The sequence below is a fragment of the Xenopus laevis genome, chromosome 3L (assembly GCF_017654675.1).
Source record: "Xenopus laevis strain J_2021 chromosome 3L, Xenopus_laevis_v10.1, whole genome shotgun sequence".
NCBI lineage: Eukaryota > Metazoa > Chordata > Amphibia > Anura > Pipidae > Xenopus > Xenopus laevis.
The window spans coordinates 63,165,848-63,191,153 of NC_054375.1; the positions used below are offsets into that span (position 1 = coordinate 63,165,848).

The 25,306-nt window shown below is 37.0% G+C and overlaps 1 protein-coding gene across 4 annotated transcripts in view; it reads left to right on the forward strand.

The window, feature by feature from the left end:
• The first annotated feature begins 316 nt into the window (after positions 1-316).
• Positions 317-25,306, forward strand: part of socs2.L (suppressor of cytokine signaling 2 L homeolog) — a 38,620-nt gene continuing 13,630 nt past the window's right edge. Inside the window, exons 1-3 of one of the 4 annotated variants that reach the window (XM_041586302.1) lie at positions 317-989; positions 3,968-4,289; positions 23,528-23,629. In XM_041586302.1, the coding sequence (XP_041442236.1) occupies positions 4,142-4,289; positions 23,528-23,629 (250 nt within the window). In that variant the 5' untranslated portion in view covers positions 317-989; positions 3,968-4,141. The other 3 variants (XM_041586303.1, XM_041586304.1, XM_018252393.2) reach the window with 3 other exon arrangements.

Here is a 25,306-nt window from a genome sequence, read left to right on the forward strand (position 1 = left end):
TATTACAGAGCAGGCAACTTCCTAGAAAGCCTGCAGTTGTTGGATAAAGTGCAGACAGGGCCTGTTTATTCCTGGCTCTATCTGATGGCTTGCTATGTGAGGCCACTAGAATGAAGTTTTAATCCAATAAAAGACATGCACTCTGAATTGTTTTGTTATGGCTTCTAGGCAAGAACAGAATGTGTAGGTCTCCTTGCCTGCTGCATGTGCCACTTGCCAGCTACAACAGCCATTTAGAAGTGGTGCAAATGTATAAAGGTTTCTGGGAGTTTTCATGAACAGCTGCATTTGTGTTCTTCTATGTCTATCAGGGGTCTTGAGATCTTTTCAAAAGCTTCTCCTGTAACTGGGGTGAAGCATTTTAAAGCAGGACAGGCCCATATTCGTGTAATATTATACACAAACCAAAACTATATGTTAATGGCAGATGTGGGGCTGGGAGTTGTAGTTAGTGTGTGACCTCGGCTATTGGCACAAAAACTGAATTCTGGGGCTGCAGAAATGGAGCTAAGGGACAGAATGATTAGATATGTTTCCCATAAACGCGGTCTTGTGGCAGCCACTGAACTGGCGCTTTTTATTATATGTGTCATTGGATCTTCAACGACATCCCTCACACTGGTAATACATCGATGAGGAATGAAACGGCAATATAAAGTCTGCACAGCGTAGTAAACAAAGATCCCCTGGCCAGTTAGAAATGTGACATGAAAACACTAGAACTAGTTCACAGTCCCTCTCTGGCAGAAGGCGGCAGGCAGCCCCGCCTCTGTGTGTGTGAGGAGAAGATGCACTTCCCAGAGATTTCCACTGGCGGCAGCAGAGAGCTGAGCGCGGAGACATTGGTCACGTGGGCCAATTCCTGGAAAGTTCCTGGAAAGCGGCCTTTGCATTTACCAGATATGGGGAGGGAGAGACAGGCGAGCAGATCACAAGCGAGGGAGGGGGAGAGGAGACACTCAAAGATTCGCACAGGAGGAGGAAACACGGTAATGGGGGGAAAAGCAGTCTGCGCTAGTCATAGGCATCGTAACCATCGGTCTGATTTGTTTTTCCATTTGCAAAAGGCACTTGTGAACATACAGTGTGTGGCAGCTGTGGGATGTTGCCTTCATTCACCTTGCTCGCTGCGTGTGTCCAGTGCAGTGAGTGTCTGTGTGTGTGTGTCAGTGTGTGTGTGTGTGTGTCAGTGTGTGTCCCTGCTTTCTATTCCTATACTGAGCAAACATCTGAAGATGAGCGCGCACACAAACACACACACTCAGACGCACCCACTAAATCCAGACTGGGTCTTTGAAAAAACGCAGACAGGAGAGAGTTGGGGGGCACTGCAGGCGCCACGGTGTCTCAACACCTCCACAGCACACAACACATCACAGCACACAACACAGCGCACATCACATCACACAGCCGCTGTACAACCCAATATCAGGCTCCTAATAGGAGGCGGATTTTTGGGGGGAGATGAAGGGCTAAGGGGGCGCTAAGAAACAACAATATCTTAGGTGGTGGTGGGGGGGGGAGCAATCCAATGAGATTAGAGGGAGGGGGTTGATCCAGGAATTGAACCCCCCCTCCTCCAGCTACATATTCAATGTTTAAGTCACATCCTTGGGATCTTTTGTACATTATTAGAATAAAAGGAAGTCAATGCAGAGCTGTGGAACCTCCTCAACCAGGAGGAACGTATCACACGAGAGCACAAGGTAAAATATGTTTAGAATCTAGAAATCTCTCTTTATACATACATACATACATACATACACACACACACACATATCGTGGCAGCCAATGTGCACACCGAATTGGTAACGGCAGGGAAAACAATTAGACAGCTTTCCTAGACAGCCCAAAGGTGTTCTGGATATACACTGCGTGGTGCACTTGATTCAGTATTTTACAGTTCTTGCTGCACTAGACTCTCAATATACAGTACTTGTTGCACTAGACTCTCACTATACAGTTCTTTCTGCACTAGATTCTCAATATACAGTTCTTTCTGCACTAGACTCTCAATATACTGTTCTTTCTGCACTAGACTCTCAATATACAGTTCTTGTTGCACTAGACGCTCAATATACAGTTCTTTCTGCACTAGACTCTCAATATACAGTTCTTGTTGCACTAGACGCTCAAAATACAGTTCTTTCCGCACTAGGCGCTCAATATACAGTTCTTTCTGCACTAGACTCTCAATATACAGTTCTTTCTGCACTAGACTCTCAATATACAGTACGTGTTGCACTAGACTCAATATACAGTTCTTTCTGCACTAGACTCTCAATATACAGTTATTTCTGCACTAGACGCTCAATATACAGTACTTGTTGCAATAGGCGCTCAATATACAGTTCTTGCTGCACTAGGCGCCGAATATACAGTGTTGAAGTGCTAGATACACTCTTGCTGCACTAGTTACAATGTTTATACATGACTTGCTCCACTAGCTACATTATTTCACACTTCAGGATAAAGAGGGTGGGTTTTTAGTGCACTTTGGAGATAGTAACCACACACACACAGGTGGGAATCAGTTGTACCTGACTGATGACATGTGAGGGGGATGCCCATCCAGCGACCCTCCTGTTGTATTAGATCGCTGCTTCAAAGAGACAGCTGGAGGGTTGCAGGCAGAAGAGCACTTCATTGGTCACCACCTGCAAAACTGTAAAACATTCCAAACACCTGGTGGAGGAGCACCATTTAGTAGGGCTTGACCTGCTAAATCATTTACAGACAGATTTGTTTACAATGATTGAATTCCCACTCCAGAGTAGGGTCGATGTTTCTTTACTCGCTAATGTTGGCGTTGTACGATACAATCTCTAGTATGTCCGGACAGAGCGGACTGATCAGGGCGCTGCGATTATTAAATTCTCCCAACAACAAACTGGGGCGCTTTCTAGAAACTCTGTGTGCGAGTCGGCGACTTTTCTCTCTCTTGCTTTTTTGGGAGAATTGAAGATCGGGGCGTGTGGGGAGCGAGAATGAAAAAGTCTAGCTTGATCCTCCTTTATTTCTTTCTTTGTGTTGCTTCTGAGCCCCCTCAATTGGCTGAACTTTCCAAAACGGCGGCGATAATACGCGGCACCGACGCGAAGGTAAACTGAATGCGATGTTATAAATAATGATTCCTGTATGTAAATAATTCGGTATTGTTGGCGGTTTATTCGATCTGTGTGCACTTGAGCACAGCCAATGAGCAAGTGTCCTTACAGCAAGGTGAGCAGCTGTTTGTGGTGCAGATGTGGTGTATTACATAAAGGTCACTGTAACCTACACATTTGTTATCTCCTCCGTTTCCAAATCCATGTTTCCGTTTGAAACAAAACGCTGGGGCTGGTTGGGAGCCTTAATAACGTTTTGGACTCATTCAGAGGAAGCTAGCGACCTTCCAGCCATTGGAAAACTATTCAATTGAACTGAACAAAGCGCCATAGATTATTTGAGTTGCCCCCAAAGCAGTACAACCTGAACATTGTTGCACATTTGCCTTAATATGACAACACAGGTTATGCTGTTAATATTGTTTATTGGTGTTATTACGCCGCCAGGCTGTGTCTAGACTGCAGAGGAACGATTAGACACAGGTTTGCTGTTGCTATATCTACAGCCCGCATAGTAACGCGTATTACTGCACAGGGTTATTTTTATTATCAGGCTGTCGAGCAATAGGGCTAAAGTTTGCTGTTGTTATTATTATTATTACTGTCATTATTGAGTAATAATGTACAGGTTAGGGCTCTGGTTTCATCAGACTGAAGTCGTAGAGTTGTCGCCCATTGTGCCATCGTCTCTATCATTTTCCTGCGATTCTTGGAAGGTAAAGTGCAGCTCTGGGAAGGTTATTTGTATAATCGGGTTCCTCACACCACGGATAATTAAATATAGGGCTAGTGAAATGGTGGCTATTTCCCAGCTCTCACACCTACTGTTCTCTAAAGCGTTTCTTTGCGTTTGGTTGCAGGTGAAGGCGGCGGGAGGATCCCAGATCAGAACCCGAACACACGCCAACTGAAAGAAACTGGACTTCCTGAAATGCACTCTGGCTGCTCATAGCGCTGCGCTTTGCACTGCGGCTGGAGGCCCTGTGTTTGCGTCTCAGAGAATAGTGGAGCTGCTGAGCGCAGCGGGCTGTCCAATGACCCTGAGATCGCCCGAAACGTCAGACAGCCCGAGTACCATAGAAAGCGGCTCCGGGGAGACCGGCTCACCGCCCGGGGGCATCAAGGAGGGTCGGGATCGGGAGGATCGCATCGCTGAGTCTATGGCAGAGCTCCGGAGATCAGGTAGGTCATATCTGAGCCTTCACTCTACTTGTAGTTACAGGCACACCAGCATTAACCGTTCTTGCGACACATAGCGTTGTTGTTTTATGTAGAATTTTGTGAGGAGCCCAGGTTATGCCTATGCCAGTCCTAAGTGCCAAGTTGTCTAGGTGCCTGTTTACACTAATTCTGAATGAGAAACATGAACTGGATTGATTTTTTTGAACTACGTAACGTTTACTATGTGAAAATAGGTCCTTGGGAAAAATATTCTCACATTTTGCCCCTCATTTGGATTGCACCAGTTTTACCCCCTGGTTACCAAATTGAAAGCAAAATGCCTTTAGAAGGAAATGGTATAATCACATAGCCTTTCATTACTGCTTGGAAAATCATTAAGCATCAGTAGACTGAAATCATCACATTCCCTGACATGATAAGCACTTATATTATTCAATTAACATCTAATTAATGCTACATAAAAGTCAGAGCAGTTATACAACTGTGAGACTACTGGTGCCAAGAAGGAAACTTTTTTTTTCTTTTTTAATGTTTTTATTTTCCTGCCCCTACAGTATTTGTGCCAGTGCAATCTGCATGCTGAGATTGAATACACAGTTTATAATTGTACTCCGTGCAAACAGGTGGTCAGTGCTTAGGCAGAGCTGAAAGCTCTCCAGTACTTATTTTCTTAGAAAGCATTCTTCTGATTATTGATATTTATAAGACACCAAGCAGATGTGAACTGCACACGTGGCCACAAAATCTGTATACTGGTTTAGGGCATAAAGTGTTGGAATTGGAAGTGTTCTCTAGGTTATACTGAGTTTTTATTTTAATGTAAGTGTTACAAGCCTTCCCTCCTGTATGCGCTTGTGTTGCTCACTGGCACAGCACCTGCTGTAAGTGAGGGTGGTCATGCTGGTGGTGGGTGGCGAGTAGACATATGTTTGGCATGGAGAAGCTCAGCAAGTTGGATTAAGTATGTGTATAGTTGGCGGTAGAACCCAGAATATTAGAGGAGTGGCTTATCACTGGCAAATACCTTTTATGCATTTATTATATTATGCACACAGTGATTGGGGCAAAGTTCTGGCCATCAATGTGATGTGCAAATAAAATAAACATAAAATAAAGTTAGTTATATTATACATTTGTGTTCAAGTGCCACAGTTCACAGATATCATCCGTTTTCACCCATTATTACCCAAAATGAAATGCAAGGTTCCTACTGCTAAAGTTGGTGCTTCTAATAAATATATATATATATATATATATATATATATATATATATACACATATATACACATATATACACACACACACACATATATATATATATATATATATATATATATATATATATATATATATATATGAAAGTGGAGATTTATTGGTGATCCAATGTTTCGGCTCCGCACAGAAGCCTTCGTCTTTCTCTGACGAAGGCTTCTGTGCAGAGCCGAAATGTTGGATCACCAATAAATCTCCACTTTCATTTGAATTATTGACTTGATGTATTTCCTTGGAGTGCTGTCAATCCCTGCATTTGGTCTACATACATCTCAGACTAGCACCCAGGTTTCTGCATACTAATGGTTGTGCATTCCATTCTGTTTGATATATATATATATATATATATATATATATATATATATATATATATATATATATATAAAAGCAATAGGGAGTCTAATAGGTGAACTACTCAGCACTGTTTTATGATTTTTGCACAATCCTGCAATTTTAATTTTAGCTGAGATGTAAACTGATGATTATACAAAGGTCAGAACACAAGTAATTGGCTCTTAACTGCAAGGCATTCTGACTCATTAAAAAATCTGTTACAGGTAGACAGAACACTTAACCTTTTCATGATTATAGCACTGAATAATCCTTACCAGGAGTTATTAGGGAAACCAAGGCTAAAGCTACATTTTGCCCCATGGCAGCATTCATAAGGATACATGTAAATGTTTGCCTTTGGAAACCTTTAGGATTTGAAATCCATGTGCTGTTTTTAAGGGGCAGAGTGATGATGGTTTTATTTAAGGGCTCTTACAGGTATTTTATGTGTGTGTTTGACTTACGTTTCAGATGCAGCTAAAGTGATGACCTAATTCATTCCAATTTATTCTAATATCTATGTTTTAGAGCAGCTGTCTTTACATTGTGGTTTTTAAATGCAACATGCTTCATTTTTATGCACCGAATGCACATTCATAATACAATAAATATAATGATGCACTTGCTAGCATTTAAAAAGATACATTTAAACACAATATATGTGCTTAGATGCACTCAGCACTTATTTTTGAATGTTCAAAAACTGCCCATGTGTAAAAACACTTTGCAGTTTTTCAAAACTGTATGATATTAAAGTTACCAGCTTTCAAGTGGATTGTGACCCCCCCTTTTTGCATAACAAAGTAATTGAAAGAAACGTCCCAATAAATGCTATTAAATAGTTTTTATAGTCTGACTATTTACAATGTCAGCATTTCTGGTTCTGACTCCTGACATAATGTAGCTGTAGCCTGATGATTAACATACATGACTGACTTTTGCTTTTTTACAAGGGTCAGACCCAGAGACCAGAAAGTTATAAACAGGCACTGCTTTCATGAGCAATTATATTTACACATGACTTTAAAACCATTGAACACTGTAATTAGTGGAAAGTTAAGGTTTTTAATTTCATTTTCTCTTATGCTAAAGAACTGTTTCTGGGTTGAGTTTCCCTTTAATGCTGGTAACTTGATTAACAAGCAGTCTTAAAATAGATCAGCAACAGCTGTATTTGTGACTGTGACAAAAAGGGGTTTGAAGCTGCTTGTGTATTAGCACAGTGCCGTTTTTGTGAGCTTGTAAACATGAACTTGGTACCACTGATTCTTGTTGTGGCAGTGAATTTCTCTTAGTTTTGTGGAGCATTTCCTTATGGTTGGTTTCTCCCATGGTTATTAGGAATGTGATGTCAATGTCATTTGACACATCTGTATTCCATGAAGTTGTTCTCAGATTAAATGTACGGTTTACCAGTGCTTGTATATCACTTTATTAAGTGTAGAATGGAACATCAACAACAAGGGGAAAAAAAATCATACTAAATACTGCATGTTTATTTATTTGTACAGTTGTGTTGCTATTATTGTCAGACGACAATTTTTATTTATGTGATTAAATATTTTATTTGAAAACATTATTTAAAGATCACTGCTGGAAAGCGTTGTGCATATTTCAGATGGCCTATACTGTAATCTGAGTGTACTGAAGAGAAATAGAGATGATACATACTGTGCTGTATATATGGAGTTCAAATAACATGCAAGGAAATAAATACAGTCTTAAAGTTTAAAATAATCCTCGACAGTTTTGTAAGCAAATCCAGATCCATGCAACAGAACACAAGATACTGTTTAACGAGGGACGGAGAATTGTGAATGGGATTTACTTTTGTGTACAGAATGTTACTGCTCGGGGGAATTACCTTGTGAGCATTTGCTTATTTAGTTTGCATTGAGGGGTGCTGTTTTCTATCTACACCCACTTCCCGGAACCTCAAGGGACAAGATCATCAAGAAATTTAGTTTGTATTTGGTGGTTGAAAACAATGAGGCATGTTTATAAAGGTGTGAGAAAAAATGGTGTTGAAATATGCTATACATCATGTTATACATCATAGCACACCGTGTAAAATTGCCCACATTTTACGTGAATATGTAGCCAAGTGCAAGGAATTGATTTGCTAAAATGCTTATTTTTTTAAAAACGTATGTATACAGTAATTTGAAAAAACAAAACATTTACATTGAGAACTGCAGTTTTTGATGCAGTTGATGTAAAAAGTTGCATAGTGGTAAGTATTAGTCAGGCTTCCAAAACCATCACGCCTTTATAAATATATTTTTAGCATATTCTGTATACTGTATCCATAGAATTTGTAGGGGCATGTTTATGAAATGGTAAAAACAGAGTTCCTTCTATTTTACCCTTTGAAAAATACACCCCATAAAAGCCTGTATAAGTGAATAGACAAATTTTCATCTGACAAACTGGTGAGCTCTAGTTTAACCGAAATATGTGTATAATATGTATAAATAAATATGCCCATAGTATTCATTCACATAAAAGCACATAATTGAAGCTTTACAAAGAACTATTTATTTGACACAAACTTTACACCTTTCTGGCATTGCATAGTTTACTCTATGTAAAGGAGAATATTTTATGTACATATTGAAAATGTCCCACTTGTTCCTGCCTAGTGAAGTGCAATCAAAATTTCAATGTTTTTATGTTTTTATTTGTAATATTCTAACATTTTGACCACAGTTGTCAAACTCCTACAAAAAAAAATCAATTTCTTACTTCAGTGTAGGATTTTGAGTCAGTAACAGTAACACCAAAAGTTGAAACTGTTTTAAAAATATAATGTACTGTTTCCCTGCATAAGTACAGTTGGTGTGTCTGCTTTAGAAACACTACTATACTTTATATAAACAAGCTTCTGTTTAGCCATGGGGGGCCACCATTCAAAGCACAGGTTTCATAACAGATAACAGATGCACTCTGCAGAATACCATTGTATTATATTACAGAGATGACTTAGCTGTTATCTGCTAAGTAATCTGTGCCTTTTCTCCTTTTTCAGTTTGAAGGGTTTACCCCGTGGCAACACAGCTGCCTATTTATATAAATTATGTAGTCTTTCTAATGCAAACACATACATTTTACCAATGCAGGGCAATAGTACATGATATTTTAATTACTTTAAAAAACTTTTATTTTTTGGTGTTACTGTTCCTTTAACAGAAAAAAATCAGTAGAGTGTAAGGAATAAACACAGCTGATTGAATATATCTAGTTACAGAAAATTATATGTGTATCAAAATCAGGCTGGAATAATTTTGGGACATTTTGGGATTATAGTATCCCTTACAGGTATGCCATCTCTGTCTCCCTAGCCTGTCGCCTGGCTCTTGGCTGACATGTGCCACCTCTTCTCCTGCACCAGAGCTGAAGCTCATATGAGTGCTGCACCAGTGGTGCAGGTGCCAGTGCAAAAGTGAAGTACAGCACATGTGTGTGTGTGTGCATTTATGTATACACAGAGACATGCACTAAATATTGTGCTTTTATTTGTGTTTTAATATTGTATTGCAGCTACTGTTTTGTAGGGCAGTGTTTTATTTTCAGGCAGTCTCTTAACACTTACAGTTACGTTGGATGGCTCTGTATCGAAGTACACACTGTTCCTCAAGGATTTTGGGCTAAAAAAAAGTGCAGCACACAGCATTTTACAGTAGATTGTTCCCAAGTCTGAGAAGTCTGTTTGGATTTCTAAATAAACAACTTGACTATTGTTAACACATGGGAAAATGCACATGCTTTTCTACATCTGCCCATAGTTAAATAAGCTGCCTCTGGTTTTAAACAGGCTCTCCATATCTTTTTGACCACTGGATGGTGCTGTTTCAGTATTTGTGGATAAATGCTCAGCCGAGGCAAGCAATACAACACCTAATTGCATATATGTAAAGAAGGAATGTGCACAAAATATGCTGTTTATAATGTTTAGACCGGCTATTCCTTCCCGGGCATTACTGCCCTAAACTCATTTCTATTATATTCACAGCATCTACAATGCCCTCACACTAAACTGGAAGATGAACAAAACTAAATATATAGGTTATATTTTCCTTTAAATCAGCATTGTCTATTGGCTATAGTATAATGGTTAATTGTCACGATAATGTTGCAGATGTGTTAACCACACAGGAAATGTTTAACAACCACATATACATCAATTGTCTAATTTTCTTTCATGTTCACATTATGCACAGTCGCCAGCTTATATTCACTTGTACAGATTAGCATTGAGCTACTGAGTGTCATCCACTAAAGCAAAGCCACATTTGTAGATCCCCCTAGTAAAATACAGTAGAAACAATGTACAAAACCAAATATTAATGTTCTCTAATCTAATGCAAGAAATACAAAATTTATTTGCTTGAAATAGATTCTGTGGGAGATGGCCTTACCATAACTAAAAGCTTTCTTGATAATGGGTTTCCGGATAAGAGACCCCATATTTATATCATAAAAACTAACCAGTGAAAAGTACACTGTAATTCTTCGTGCGTGCTCATTTGTTTTTCTGACTTCTAATTAGCAGCATTTTGGAATTACTTATGTTTGCAGGGATGTGTTTTGTGTTGGCAAACAATCCACTTTCATTTTCTAGGAACAGCAAAACTTAAGCACGGTGAGTTAAAGCACAGAAGTTACCCTCTTATGAACAGTGTCGTGTTGAAATTATGTTTTGTTACTGCAAAAGATTTATAGAATGTTACATTGTACACAAACACAAATATAGGAGAATCTGCACTGGCATGTAAAAGTCCCCCAGAAATCTGATAAACAAAGATCTAAAAATAAAAAAGGCCCTTGTCACAATGTAACCATCTAACATAGGAAATGTGAGAAGATCCTAACGACTTAATGAAAATGGATACATTTCTTGCAGAGGAACTATAAACAAGTATTGGGATCATCTTGGAATAAAATGAGCTAAATAGCTTGGGAATCAACAACATGTATCTTTAAAGGGTATGCAATATATTGTATAACCTCTGGATGTAATTTCCAAGGAGAGTCTTCTCCAGAAAGTTCTCTTACAAATTCATGGAAATCGCCAGGGTGGAAATGTTTTTTTCTAATAAAATGTAACAAAGCGAAAAATCACTAAATAGGCATTTCATTGGCAATGCCCTTGGCAACTGATGTTATTATTGTGAAGAACATTTTTTTTAATATTATTGAAATGCCTTAGTAACTTGTTGGCTCCATATAAATAAATTATAGTGTTGACAAAAAAAAAAGCTTGTTTAAAGAAAAGCAAGTGTTATGAATTCTTTAATAAACAGTCATATTTATTGTTTTCATCATAGCTACTTATTGCACTGTAATACATATTCCACATGTAGCTCGCTTTTTACAGTGATCTCCATCCAAAACAAGTCTGTAGTTCTGACTCTTGGAGTTTACCTCCAGGTCTTTTAATCAACTGGATTCTACTACTTTGTTTCAGGAGTCAAAACAACTAGTACATGATCCATCGTTTCGAAACCCATTATCCAGAAAGCTCCAAAACATGTGAAGGCCATCTCTCGTGAAGTCTTTTAATTAAGCAAATAATTCTTATTTTTTTATAATGGTTGTGTTGTTTTGTTGCTTAGTTGCCATTAAGTACAAGTTACCTTGTACTTGATGGTAGTAAAACTGGCATAAATGTGTTGGTGGCTAAGCAATTCAATTGGGTTTTTAATTTTAAGGGGTTGTCCACCTTTGAGTTTACTTTTAGTATGATGTAGAGAGTAATATTCTGAGGCAATTTGCAATTGGTTTTCATGTTTATTTTCATGTTTTATTATTTTGGTTATTTTGCTTTTATTCAGTAGCTCTCCGTTTGCAATTTCTGCAGTCTGGTTGCTAGGGTCCAAGTTACCTTAGCAACCATGCATTGATTTGAATTTGAGACTGGAATATGAATAGGAGAGGGCCTGAATAGAAAGATGAGTAATACAAATAGCAGTAACAATACATTTGTAGCCTTACAGAGTAGTTGTTTTTTTAAGATGAGGTCAGCGACCCCCATTTGAAAGCTGGAAAGAGTCAGAAAGAAAAGGCAAATAATTCAAAAACTGTAAATAATGAAGACCAATTGAAAAGTTGCTTAGAATTGGCCACTCTATAACATAACATAATAAGTTAACCTAAAGGTGAACCACCTCTTTAAATGTTTTTGTAGTTTTAAGACATGGTGATTTAAAAACACAAGTTAAAAAATGTAAAATAAACTAAAAGTAAAAATCTGTGTAATGGATCCCATACCCATAATGCATAAACTTCTCTGTAGAGATGAATATGGATGTGATCCAGCTAGCTGGATGTGACCAAAATTACAGAATTACAACAACCCTTGCCAGTAGGTGGTGCGTCTGAATGATGTTAGACCTATTTATCTTTGCTGGACTAGTTACTAAGTTACATAGGAATCACCTGCAAAATGGAGACTTACATTTGTTCTTAACTTACAAATTTATACTAAGTTTTTCTCAGTTTATCTTTACAGAGAGATACCATAAAACTTTTGCAACATATGACCCTCCCCCCTTTTACTTAGCACAGCCTTGCTGGGAACTGTGATGTTTCTTACTCTTGGGGGCAGATTTATCAAAAAAAAAAGCGGACAGAAAAAAAAAAAGGCGACAAAACCCGTGGAACTTTTTTCTAGCTTTTGCTAGCTTATTTATGAAAAAGAATTTGCTTGCTAGTGAGAATCACATTGTGCCGTTCATTTTCAATGAGGCACTGAGGCTGAAAATCTCATATGTTTTAATAAGCTGGAAAAATAAATAAAGTTGTTAGAGAACATTCCCATTGACTACTATACAACCTTGCCAGCTTGTACTTGCCGAGTTTTTTCTGGTGTCTTTTCGTGTTTTTTTTTCTTTAATAAATTCCGACTATTCAAGGTTTTGGAAAATACTTTTTTTCTTTGTTTTTGTTCGTCGTGGTTTTGTCGAATCAAGAAAAAAAAAAAACACAACTCGATTTTTGATAATTCAGCCCCTTTGTAACATGTAACAAGTAACAACATAAATCCATTTGGTTGTACAGGTATGGTATCTGTTATCTGGAAACCCATTATCCATTATCCATCTCTGTAATAATAAAATGGTACTTTGTACTTGATCCCAACTGAGCTATAATTAAACCTTACTGGTGGCAGAACAATAAAATTGCGTTTAATTATTGTTTAAATTATTTTTTAGTAGACTGAAAATATGGTGATCGAAATTACAGAAATACCCCTTATCCAGAAAACCCCAGGTCCTAAGCATTCTGGATAACAGGTCCCATGCCTTTAATGGTTTTTATTTTGAAATATTTGCAGCATTGCTGAATTGCTCCGCTATGTCCAATATTACACAGGAGTGTAAGGAAAAGAAAGGAATGCTGTTGTTTTGTTAAAAATCCAAAATAGTGTTTGCACAAAGGCTTAAAAGAACAGTAAAAAAAAAAACTTGGTAAATAGATAGGTTGTGCAAAATAAAGAATGTTTCTAATATTTATTGTAATGTATAAAGGCATGTCTAACATAATAGATCAAAACTTCCTGCTTTGCAGCTCTCTAACTCTTAGTTAAGGTCCCCATAGACGCAAAGATTTCTCTTGTCGAACGACCGATTTCAGCAAAGTCTGACCAATCCTACGAAATTATCGTGCGGTTAGTGGGATTCGAACGATCGTACATCTTACGATTTTTCGGCCGACAGTCAGATAATTGATCGGCCAGGTTAAAAAATCTATTTCGGCCCCAGTGCAATCTATCTATGTCTGCAGGGACAAGCAGGCAGCTACCCTTTGGAAGTGGCGAGAGCCATGAAACGCGTTGAGTGAACAGCCCAATATTCAGTGTGGGGCATGCTTTTTCCTACTATCATTTTAATATGCTGGAATAAAGGTTTATATTTTTAAATTTTTCTACTTCCTGGATTCCTTGGTGCTGCACCTACAAACTAATTTTTACTCATTGGAAGCAACCGTTGGGATCTTCGGTTTTGTGACATGTACAGGTGAATCCTAGTACCTGGTAAGTGCTCCCACTATTTTTTGCAAGTTTGTAGCTACCCTTTGTTTTCCTGGCAATATCGCCTTAAATGGTCTTTTTAGTTGATGGACAATTCGTACGATCGTTTTGAGATAATCGTGGTCTCACGATGACCATCGGATCTTTACATCTATGGCCAGCTTTAGTCAATGACTTTAAGGGGGGTTTGCTTTTGATTTTGATCCTCAGCATGCAGGTCACATTCAAAAGCAAATGATACCCATATTCCCCTTTTCAAGTCACTGATTTCTTACAGAATGGTGACCAATAAGAGAACTGCAAAGCAGTCAGTTTTATCCTGGTTATTATGTTAGACATCCGCTCACTCCAGCCTTTATACATTACATTTTTGGCTAACTAATTATATTAGGAACATTTTTTATTTTGTACAGCCTATTTACCCAGTTTTAATTTTACATTGAACAATTCCCTTAAGGGAATTCATCTTAAAATGTACGTTTAGTTGTAGGCAGTGGTAAATCTAACATAATGTACTCTATAATGTCATTGCTGTACAGAAGGGCACCATAACAACGACTAATGAATAGACAGACCTAGACAGTAGGCCTTAAGAGCTTTTACTGTGCAGTATTACAGTATAAAAGAAGTATGGGTAAACGTTACTGAAGATTTGTGTAGGCAGCTGTATAGGTACATTTTCTCTTTGTAGAAGGCTTCTTGCTTTCTTACTGTTTTTTATTTTAAAGTAATTTAGTTTGCTTCAGATTGCCTTTCATCTCTCTTCTACTTTTCTATATGAAAGTATTTCAATGCATGTATTTGTAATTCTATTTTATATCACTTTCTTTTTGTTTATTTGCAAAATTTTATAACTGCAGCTGTTTCCTGTCCTATGAAATTCTATAGGTTAGGGGCTAGCTATTTCTAAAAAGGCGATACATGAGCATGGAAGTTTTTGCTGTGTTTTAACCAATAAAAATTTAGCTTTTACCGATTGACTGCAGTTAAAACAGAAGAAATAAACATCTGTTTGGTTCTTTACTTATTAGAGTTTGACAGCTGTGTCCATGTTTATAGCTATATTTCAAAAATTGTTATGTTTTACATTAGACATGGCAAGATCATAAGGAGCTGATTCAGCCAAACCAAGGCCTCCATGATGTGGTTGTTACTGAGCCACTTCTTCTCTCAATGGTTACCCAGATTCTTTCAGATGCAAAAAAATAATTGCAGTCAGTGATAATTGGGAACCTTTGAATTTATTAAAAGATAGCTAGAGTTACCATTAAAATTGACATTGAAATTGTCCTAATCAGCAAAAGCAGTTCAAAATACAAGCTGCTTTTCAAAGTTCCTTTTTCAAAATCTAAGCATTGTCTCAAAATATAATATTGTTTTCAGGCACATATAAAACTATTTTGACAATTATGTCCATTTAAAATCGTGGCATAAATAATTGCACATTCCCCTACATGGCAAGGCACATTTGAAAGTGAAATGATTGGACATGTTTTTTTATTCTAGCAGTCACATTTTCCAAATGTGACACTCCCCACCACCAAAATGTTCTATTGTTTTTATTAAATTGAGTCTTTCTTTCACACTTACACTCCTGATAAATGGGCACGCCCAAAAACATTGTTTTTTCTTGTTTGACTTAATAAACACAAGGCTTGTCCCCTGTTTGCATTGCCTTGAGTGCTGGTGCCTAATTGCTTGCCAAATGTGACCATCCCCATCACCAAAACTTTCTATTGTTTTTATTAAATGGAGTCTTTATTTCACATTTCCATTGTAAATACAGATACATTTTACAGTAAAAGCTAAAAGGCCCACATACATAAAAACTGTTACCAAATAGAAAGAAATACTTCTCTGCTTTCTATTGGTTAGTCTATTGGTTAGTTAATTAATTTACTAAAATGCTCCTTTTAAAAGAATTGTTACCCATGTTTTCTATAGGCTTTGTCTGCTGTGGATTTTATCTGTATATAATATTGTACATGGAATAGCCATAGCCTCATAAACGTAATAATTTCTATAAAACCCAACCACAGAAAGCCTCTGTCTGCTTTTTGTTAGCAAGCCATTAGCAAAAGTTAAGCTAGGCTAGTTGCACTGCTGCATTCCAACTCTAACCAAAAGGTGAAGTTCATGTAAAGATATTATTACTGAAGAAAGGGAGGAACCGATCTTGTCCTTAGGAAATTCGAAGAAACACCAAGTAGTACTTGGTATTATGGGAACATTTTATGTAAGGTGATTTCTTTTCCCAGTACTGAGCCATTAAAAAACTTCCTGGAAATTTCATCCCACTCTCTTTTTACGTGACTAGTTTTTTTCAATGCTATACATGAATTTAAGCTAACCAGTTGCTGCATGAACATTAGTGTGGTGAATAAATGCTGTGACAAATGAGATGATGGCAGGCGTAGGCAAGGGAAAATACTGTACAGTGAGATGAGACATGGAGAAGGACATTTAGGTTTAGACATAAGCCAGGGGTTTTTGAGAATACAGAGTGTGGCTGTCGACTTGTAACTGAACTGCAACAGTCAGCAGTCTTTGCCAGATGTCCACAAATTACATGGAAAAAAAAATCATCAGAGATTCAAAAGATTTTCATAACAGGCAAGAAGCAAAGCAGGTTGTTCTGTCTGTAACTGCAGTTATTTATTAAAGGGGCAGTATACACTGTTATATACACCTTTGCATAAATAGGACTAGTGTTGTAAATGTATGCTGCCTATTCTTTTAATGAAAAATCCATATATCCCCATATATTTTTTTATAGAAATGAGAAAGCAATAATTAAAAAGTGTTTTTATTTTCCCATAAATCTCCTCATCCCTTATTATTTTTTTTTTGGTTTAAACAGATAATTTCTGTATTTAAAAAAAAATCTTATGTTCTGAAAGCTGCATACTTTTCCGGGTGTGAGAGAAGAAGCAGCTCATTGTACATAGAGTTTATTTGTTAATAGCTTTACTACCTTTTTTTCTCAAACAATGATTTTGTACAACCAGGAAGTTGGAAAAGAATTTGGAAAGGTTTCAGTTTCAGCCTTTGCCCCATTTAGTGCAAGAATTAACCACATGGATAGAATTAACCACATGGATATTTCTTGATTAAAACAATAGGCAAAAAAGTGTGTTCACTGAGTTAATGTTGGCACTTTATGTGGACTTTAATACAAGCATAAAAGCCTCGGTTCTCCAGCAGTTGGGCAAATGCTGGCTACAACAATACATAAGGGGGCCTTATGAAGCTGGGAGCAAATGTATTTGCCTTCCTCATCTGCCTAGTTATTGGTGGTCTTTTGTATATTCCTTGTTAGTCTTGAATCTCCCCTATATAAAAAAACACAGCTTGATCAGAGAGACCAATATACCAGTTGGGAGATAATGGGAGACATCATTACCAGAGATAGATAGTTAAGGCCAGTGTTTCCTCTAAGTTGCACTTGTGCTTGCACACACACATTTTAAGGCCAGTGCATTGCAACAACTTGTGTCTTAGTACTTATTCTGAGCCACTCACCACAGTACACACATAGAATGCTAAGGTTTGCACACCAACGTATGCACAATATGTATATGGGTTTTGCACAACAACCAAAAAATAATTAAAGAGAATTTTGGTTAGGAATAACATATGGGTATCTAGTTTAATATGGGTATGGTGATATAGCAATTAAATAATCCTAAAATATAAAATATATGCTCTGGCACAGAATAAATTAGAATCAAGATGCTAGGAAATATGCATTGATCAATGCATTATAATTGGAGCCATGGAATGCACTTGCAGACCCTGCTGTATTTTTGTAGTTTAGCTACCAGTGACATACTCAAAAAATCTTATGAATTTTTGTTTGTAAAATTGTGAACTGAATGCACTTATAGAACCAACATTGTGACAGGCCTTTGCTGTTCTGCTCATTTAAAATGACTATTGTATTCTGTATTTATAGTAGCTTTACTAGTGCTTCGCTGACACTCTAATGCTATGAGCTACCATTTTGTATTCTGTGTTTAGTTCACAGGTTATGGCTGTACCTTTCAAATGTTTACCAACTTTGTAAATAGTAATGAAGCAAGGGAATGGAGGACCTCCATGATCTTGCTTTATTTTAACGTTAAGAAAATATTGACAAATGTTTATCGAAATCATATTTTGTTTTAAAATGCAAAAGAAAATACAGATCTTATTTTTTTTCAAATTTGAATGGGCTTTAAGTGTAAGGCCACACAAGGAGATTCGGGAGGTTTTGTCACCTGGCGACTAATCGCCTCGTCTTTTGAGTGACTATCTCCCCGAACTGCCTCAGCGGTTTTTTCCCCATAGGCTAGAATGAAAAGTCGCCTGCGCTAATGCACATGCAGCGATGAGTTTTCTATAGTCGCCTGAAGATGCCTTACTGAGGCAACTTTGGACGACTATTGAAAACGCAATATGAATATATTGAAAATATGGAACACCACTCTTAAAATATACTAGAAAGGATTAAATATAAAAAAATATATTAGCATTGCTTTGTGATGAGAGCGTTTCTGCTGGGTTACTATTAGTTTAAAAACATTTCACTAATTTAACATTTTCCCTGATGTTACATGATTTTATTCTGGTCCTTCGAAAAATGTAAAATGAGGGTTCTACTGTGTTTGCACAGTACATCATAAAAAATGGCAGACTGTCTTCTGACCTTTCTGTACAGTATATATTGTCATACAGATTAATGTAAGCCTTATATGAACAAAGTGTTGAGTTATATTCTTGATGTATTTTTTTTTATTTGCTTCTATTTTTTCTTTCTCTTGTTTTTCTGGTTTTTAATTTTCTGTTGCCTATTTCCCTTTTCTATTTGCTATTTGTTGCTGTGCTGGCTTTCATTTCTTTATTCCAGCTGTTCTGCTGCTTCTTCATCTTTATTCTCTTAGCTATTTTTGATTCCCAATCTGTTTTTCAGTTGACTTTGTTCTTTACTTACAGTATTATTTGTCACCTTATGCTCAGTTTTCCACATCTGCTTTTTCATATCCCCTTATTGTGTACTTGCACATTATTTTTCCTATACGTTCTCGTGCTTTGTCAGCCAGTTGCTCTTTGGGCTAAGCTTAATCTTTGTCTGACCTTCTTTCTTTCTCTGTGTACAGTTGTATAAATATCTTCATATGTGTACAGTGCGAACATGCTAATTTTTAGGACGCTGCCATGTCTGCACACTTACATAAAAAGCAAAAGTGTTTTTTTATCTTTGTTCTCAGCCTCCCTAGCTTTAGATGTGTGCACACAAAAAAAAGGGACTTCAGCCTTAAGTGGACAAAGTAAAATTATTTGCTAATAATAATGCAGACATTTAAAACTACGTAATCAAGTCTACATGTATAGTCTGTTTCCAAAGAATAATAGTCTGTCAGTGGAAATATTCATGCAGAAGCAAATATAGAAGACAATATAGAAGAAAAGAACTTTCATTTGAAGTAGCGTAGGTGGTTCTTCACAGTGAGGACAGTGAGGTTGTGGAATGCACTGCCGGGTGACGTTGTGATGGCTGATTCAGTTAATGCCTTTAAGAATGGCTTAGATCAGTGATCCCCAACCAGTAGCTCGTGAGCAACAAGTTGCTCTCCAACCCCTTGGATGTTGCTCCATAGGGGCCTCAAAGCAGGTGCTTACTTTTTAATTCCAGGCTTGGAGGCAAGTTTTGGTTGCATAAAAATCAGGTGCACTGCCAAAGAGCCTGAGGGGCATGTTTACTAACATTGGAGATAAATATCTGGAGAGATTTCTGGAGATGTTGCCCATAGCAACCAATCAGATCTTTGCTTTTGTTTTCTAACTTGGCTGTGGCTGTTTAAATCTAATTGCTGATTGGTTGCCATGGGCAACATCTCCAGAAATCTCTCCAGATATTTATCTCCAATGTTAGTAAACATGCCCCTCAATGTAAATTGACAATCCACATATAGGCTACCAAATGTCCAATCACAGCACTTATATGGCAGCGCAAGAACATTTTTTAAACTTGTGTTGCTCCCCAACTCCTTTTACTCCTGAATGTTACTCACGGGTTCAAAAGGTTGGGGATCCCTGTAAGGCTTAGATGATTTCTTGGACAGACATAATATCAAAGTCTATTGTGATACTAAACTGTATAGTTAGCATAGATATGGGTATATAGAATTTGTGAAAGTATGAAAGGGTATATGTATGGATTCTGGGTTTTTATTTGGAGGGGTTGAACTTAATGGACTGTCTTTTTCAACCCAATTTAACTGTTATTATTGTAATTTAACTATATTATTATTATTATTAATAATAATGAATCCAAATAAACATTAAAGCAACGCCTCCTCCTGTATATCATATAATGAATCAGAAATTCCTCCCCCTGGATCTTATGTCCTAGGGATGACATGCCGCCCAAAAATACAGCAATGACTCTTCATGAAGCACCAGAAGTAAGGTTGCTTATATTAGGAATAATGAACAGCAACTGAAATTCAAGTGCTCTGTGTAAAATTGGGGCTGTGTTTTTGGGCTGCTGCAGAATGGCATCTCCCCTAGACATCAGGTCCTAAGGATGGCAGGAGGGTTTGCCATTATCATTTTAAAGACAAATAATGATGGAGTAATCTCTCAAACTTGGACTGAATTCATGTAGCAGTTTTGGACAGTTTAGGAATAAAGGCTGTTTTGGTCACTTTAAAATGCTATGTTAAATCTCCTGAAAAAAGTGCATGTAATGATTGCACAGAATCATTACAAAGACTGTTATTGATCAAATTTGAAACTAGGGTAAACATAGGTTTCTTCTCAATCTGTTTCTTAGAAAATGTTTTCAATTCTAAAGTTCTTTGTTTATATGAGCCTTTGTTCATGCTTGCTATGGCAACTAATTATTCTCAAATCTTATAAAAATAAACATAACAGCCAGGGTGGATTTCATCTCAAAGACATCCACTAGGAATCTTAGTCAGTCAGCACCAGGCAAATCATTTGGATGGTGTAACCATGTAATTGTGGTGGATTTGAATGCAAGCATCTTAATTATTTTGGCATCTAAATTGCTTTGCAGTATATACCATACTTTAATACACTTTGGGGCAGATTTATTAAAGGTCAAAGTGAATTTTCGAAGTAAATTGAAAAAACGTTGAAATTTGAAGGTCGAATTTTTTTGAAGTACTGTTTCTTTAAAACTTTGACTTCGACGATTCGCCACCTAAAGCCTGCCGAAGTGCTGTTTTAGCCTATGGGGAACCTCCTAGAACCTGTATGGAGGCAATTGGGGGAGTTTGGGAGATCGAAGGTCGAAGTTAAAAAAACATTGAATCAAAGTAGCACTACTTCGACCTCAAAAAACTTCGAGCACCATTCGATTGTTCTTTTTGAATTTGAAGGTCGAAGTTTTTTTTACCTTCGACCTTTGATAAATATACCCCTCAATGTAATTTTAAATAAATACGTTCAGTTTTTAATAAATGGCCCACCTTTCGTCAGTTGTGTTTGTCCTTGCCTGTTTGGTAAAGAATAATATGATTAAACAAACTAATATGCAGTACTCCCTTATCCCATGTCCCTGTGATGTCATTACCTGCCCTTTCAGGAAAGCATTTGACAGTTCATTTAAGTTTCCATGCTCAAATAAAGTAGATTTAGGCCAGGCAATGCTTCAATGCATCTTCTCTTGCATTACCAGGAAGAAAACAATTGTCATACACCATATGACTCACCAGTGGCAGCTCATGGGGTTTTTCCCCTGCTCCCTCCTCTTCCTCTTTTCTTGGAAACTTTTTTTTAGATAAGATAGAAACCAACTGTACAAGGTGAAATTATAATCACTAAAAGGCTGTTGCCACACATCTTTACAACAGCCTCATAAAATACAACAGCCTCAATACTCTCTAAACTGTGGGTTAAATTAAAGCACATTCAAAACCATTGGGCTCATTTACAAACGCAAGTGCAAAGCACATTTAATTCCTTTAAAATTTGGTTCATAACTTTTTTTTAACTCACTCTGCTATACTTATGCCTTTCACTAAAACTATGGAAACTCCTGCTATGCGGCATATGGTGCAAGGACACAGAGGAGCCCTGGAAATTATAGTGCTCCCTTACATATTGACCCTACTTTAAACTGACTTGCATTAAATGAATTGCATTCTAGTTCTCTTTCTGATTCCCCAAACATTGCCACTCTGGAAATTGCACTGACATTAACTGAAAAACATAAACATAACTTGTTCACCAATGCTAATTTTCATCCACAATCTTTATTGCAAAATAACCATTGTGGTTAAAAAATTTTTTTTTTTGTGCATTGTACTTGTATTCGTAAATCCCTTACATTTAAAAGACACATTTAAAAGAAAGGGCACACACTCAAGATATCTCCCTCTGGTGTCCCTCTTTATCTACATTTTGGAACCCAGGACGTAGATGCACATTGTTTCATAATTTGTGTGCCTTAATAATAGAAATTTGACAACCTCTGAAGAGAGACATTGAATTCCCAGCTCCTGAATTATAGATGGAGCAGACTTCAACTAGACATGGGGCTCAGATGACTGCATTTCAACAGGCTGTTGTTAAATATTTCGATTGAAATTAATGTTGTTCCATGATTCACTATGCAGGGTGTGTGATGTAATCGTTGTTTGGTACCGTTTTGAGGATGTTGGTAGTATTGTGTAGACATGGTTGAGCTCAACACACCTATTTTGAAGGTGAAGAATGCTGTCTTTTTTTTAGCCTCCTGCAAGAGTAGCAGTATATCTCAATATAATAAAAGACACCTCAGTAGTCCTACTTACAGTAACTATAGGTTTATAGAATACTCTCTACTTTACTGTTCTAACAATATGGAGTAAATATACGTTATTCTGCCCTGGGGAAACTAATTTACACAACTGTATTGAGCCTTATAAAAAAAAAAAACCATTCAGCTTCATTCATAGATAATAGTGAAACAGTGGTGCATTGTGGATAAGCTCTAGTAAATATACAATATTACTCTACGCTCTATCATTTTGTTAGTAGGGAAGAAACTATTTGCACCATATATTGAAAACAGCAGCTGCAACAAGCACACAGAGCTAGCAAACACCTATATAATAATTGTACCTCTTTATGTTCCTATTTGCAAAGAAAAGATAAAGACCTGGAAAAAAGTTGTGCCTATTAATATATTTATTTTTCCAGCTCATGCAAGGATTCTCTGGCACTGGGGGTTTGGGAGTAGGTGTGGGACAGACCATCATTTGAAAAATACCTGTGCATGTTTTATTGCTTTTTGCTCTTATTGCTCTTGCTGGAAAGTAGTCTTACATTTTGGTTTTATAATGTATAAATTAAAAAACAAGTATTCAAAATTCTATATTCTCGCATTGAGAAATTCTTTAGTTATTTTCAATTCATGTTTTCTACTCTTCTTAGCTTACAGGATCTGTCAGTGTCCAGAATAACTTCTTGGGCTATTGAATTTTATCTTTCTAGGAAATGTATTTCTTGGCATCAAATAAATGCCTGGCAAGGGAGTTATAAATAAACGAGCAGCGTAATCCACAGTCTACAGAACAATCTTCTTTCACTGGCTTCCTTCTCCCACCAGTTTCCTTGCAGCAGAGACAGCAGCATACCAAGCTAACTTCCTATATGGCACAGGGTGGTATTCCCAATCAGGATTCTCTTTCAAAAGACACAGTGATATGCAGTACGTTTTTACCCACAAACTTTCTACTTTTGAGTCTTAAAATATTCTTATCCAAGAACTATGGCTATTGAGAAGCAGCTAGGCAAACATAAAGAATTTGTCATACAGGTTTATAGTGTTAAAGTAGTTAACATTCTGCATATGTTTCAAAACAATTGTTTGTATACAGTACCTAGGGAACAAATATTTAATGAATTGCTGTACATATGGGTTAATAAAGACAAGATATTTCAACAAAGGCAATGGGAATATAACCTAACTCCTGCATTAATATTTCAATAAAAATTTAGAAACATATAAAAAATATATATTGTTGACGGTTGTTGTATAATATGCTCTAGCGTTCAAAGTTTGGAATCTCCCAGAAATTACCTTGCTTTTAAAAATGTCATGCTATACCTTGTGGTTAATGCTTGATTGATGCAAATTTTCATCATGCAGCATGACAGTGATCTAAAACATACTTCTAAGGTCTGCAAAGACTGGGAAAGAAAGATGAAACTAAAGGTTTCAGGCTTTGATGGATTAGCCGGCACAATCACTAGACTCCAACTTCACTTTAAAGTGGCCGTTCACTTTTAAATTAACTTTTAGTATGATGTAGAGAGAGATATTCTGAGATAATTTGCAATTGGTTTTGATTAGGGATGCACCGAATCCAGGATTCGGCTCGGTATGCTGCCTTTTTCAACAGGATTCGGATTCGGCTGAACCGAATCCGAATCTTAGTTTGCAAATGCAAATTATAGGAGGGGAGGGAAATCGCGTATGTTTTTGTCACAAAACAAGGAAGTAAAAAATGTTTTCCCCTTCCCACCCCTAATTTGCATATGCAAATTAGGATTCAGTTAGGTATTAGGCCAAATCTTTCAAGAAGGATTTGGGGGTTTGCCGAAGCAAAACAGTGGATTCGGTGCATCTCTAGTTTTTATTTATTATTATTTGTGGTTTTTGAGTTATTTAGCTTTTTATTCAGCAGCTCTACAGTTTGCAATCCGGTTGCTAGGATTCAAATTACCCTACCAACTAGGTATTCAGTTTGCAATCTGGTTGCTAGGATCCAAATTACCCTAGCAACTAGGTATTGATAGTAATAAGAGACTGGAATATGCATAGGAGAGGGTCTTGATAGAAAGATGAGTAATACAAATTAGCAATAAAAATAAGTTTGTAGCCTTGCAGAACATTTGTTTTTAGATGGGGTCAGTGACCCCCATTTCAAAGCTGGAAACATTTAGAACAAGAAGGTACATAATTAAAAAACTATAAACAAAAAAATGAAGGCCAATAGAAAAGTTGCTTAGAATTAGCCATTCTATAATATACTAAGGGGCACATTTACTAAGCTCGAGTAAAGGATTCGAAGTAAAAAAACTTAGAATTTCATAGTATTTTTTTGGGTACTTCGACCATCGAATAGGCTACTACGACCTTCGACTATGACTTCGCCTTCGATTCGAACTAAAAATCGGTTGACTATTCGACCATTCAATAGTCGAAGTACTGTCTCTTTAAAAAAATACTTTGACTACCTACTTCGGCAGTTTAAACCTACCAAGGTACAATGTAGAAGGTTTTTTTTGATCGAAGGAAAATCGTTCAATCGATCGATTGATATCCTTCGAATCGTTCGATTCGAAGGATTTCATCATTCGATCGAACGATTTTTCCTTCGAT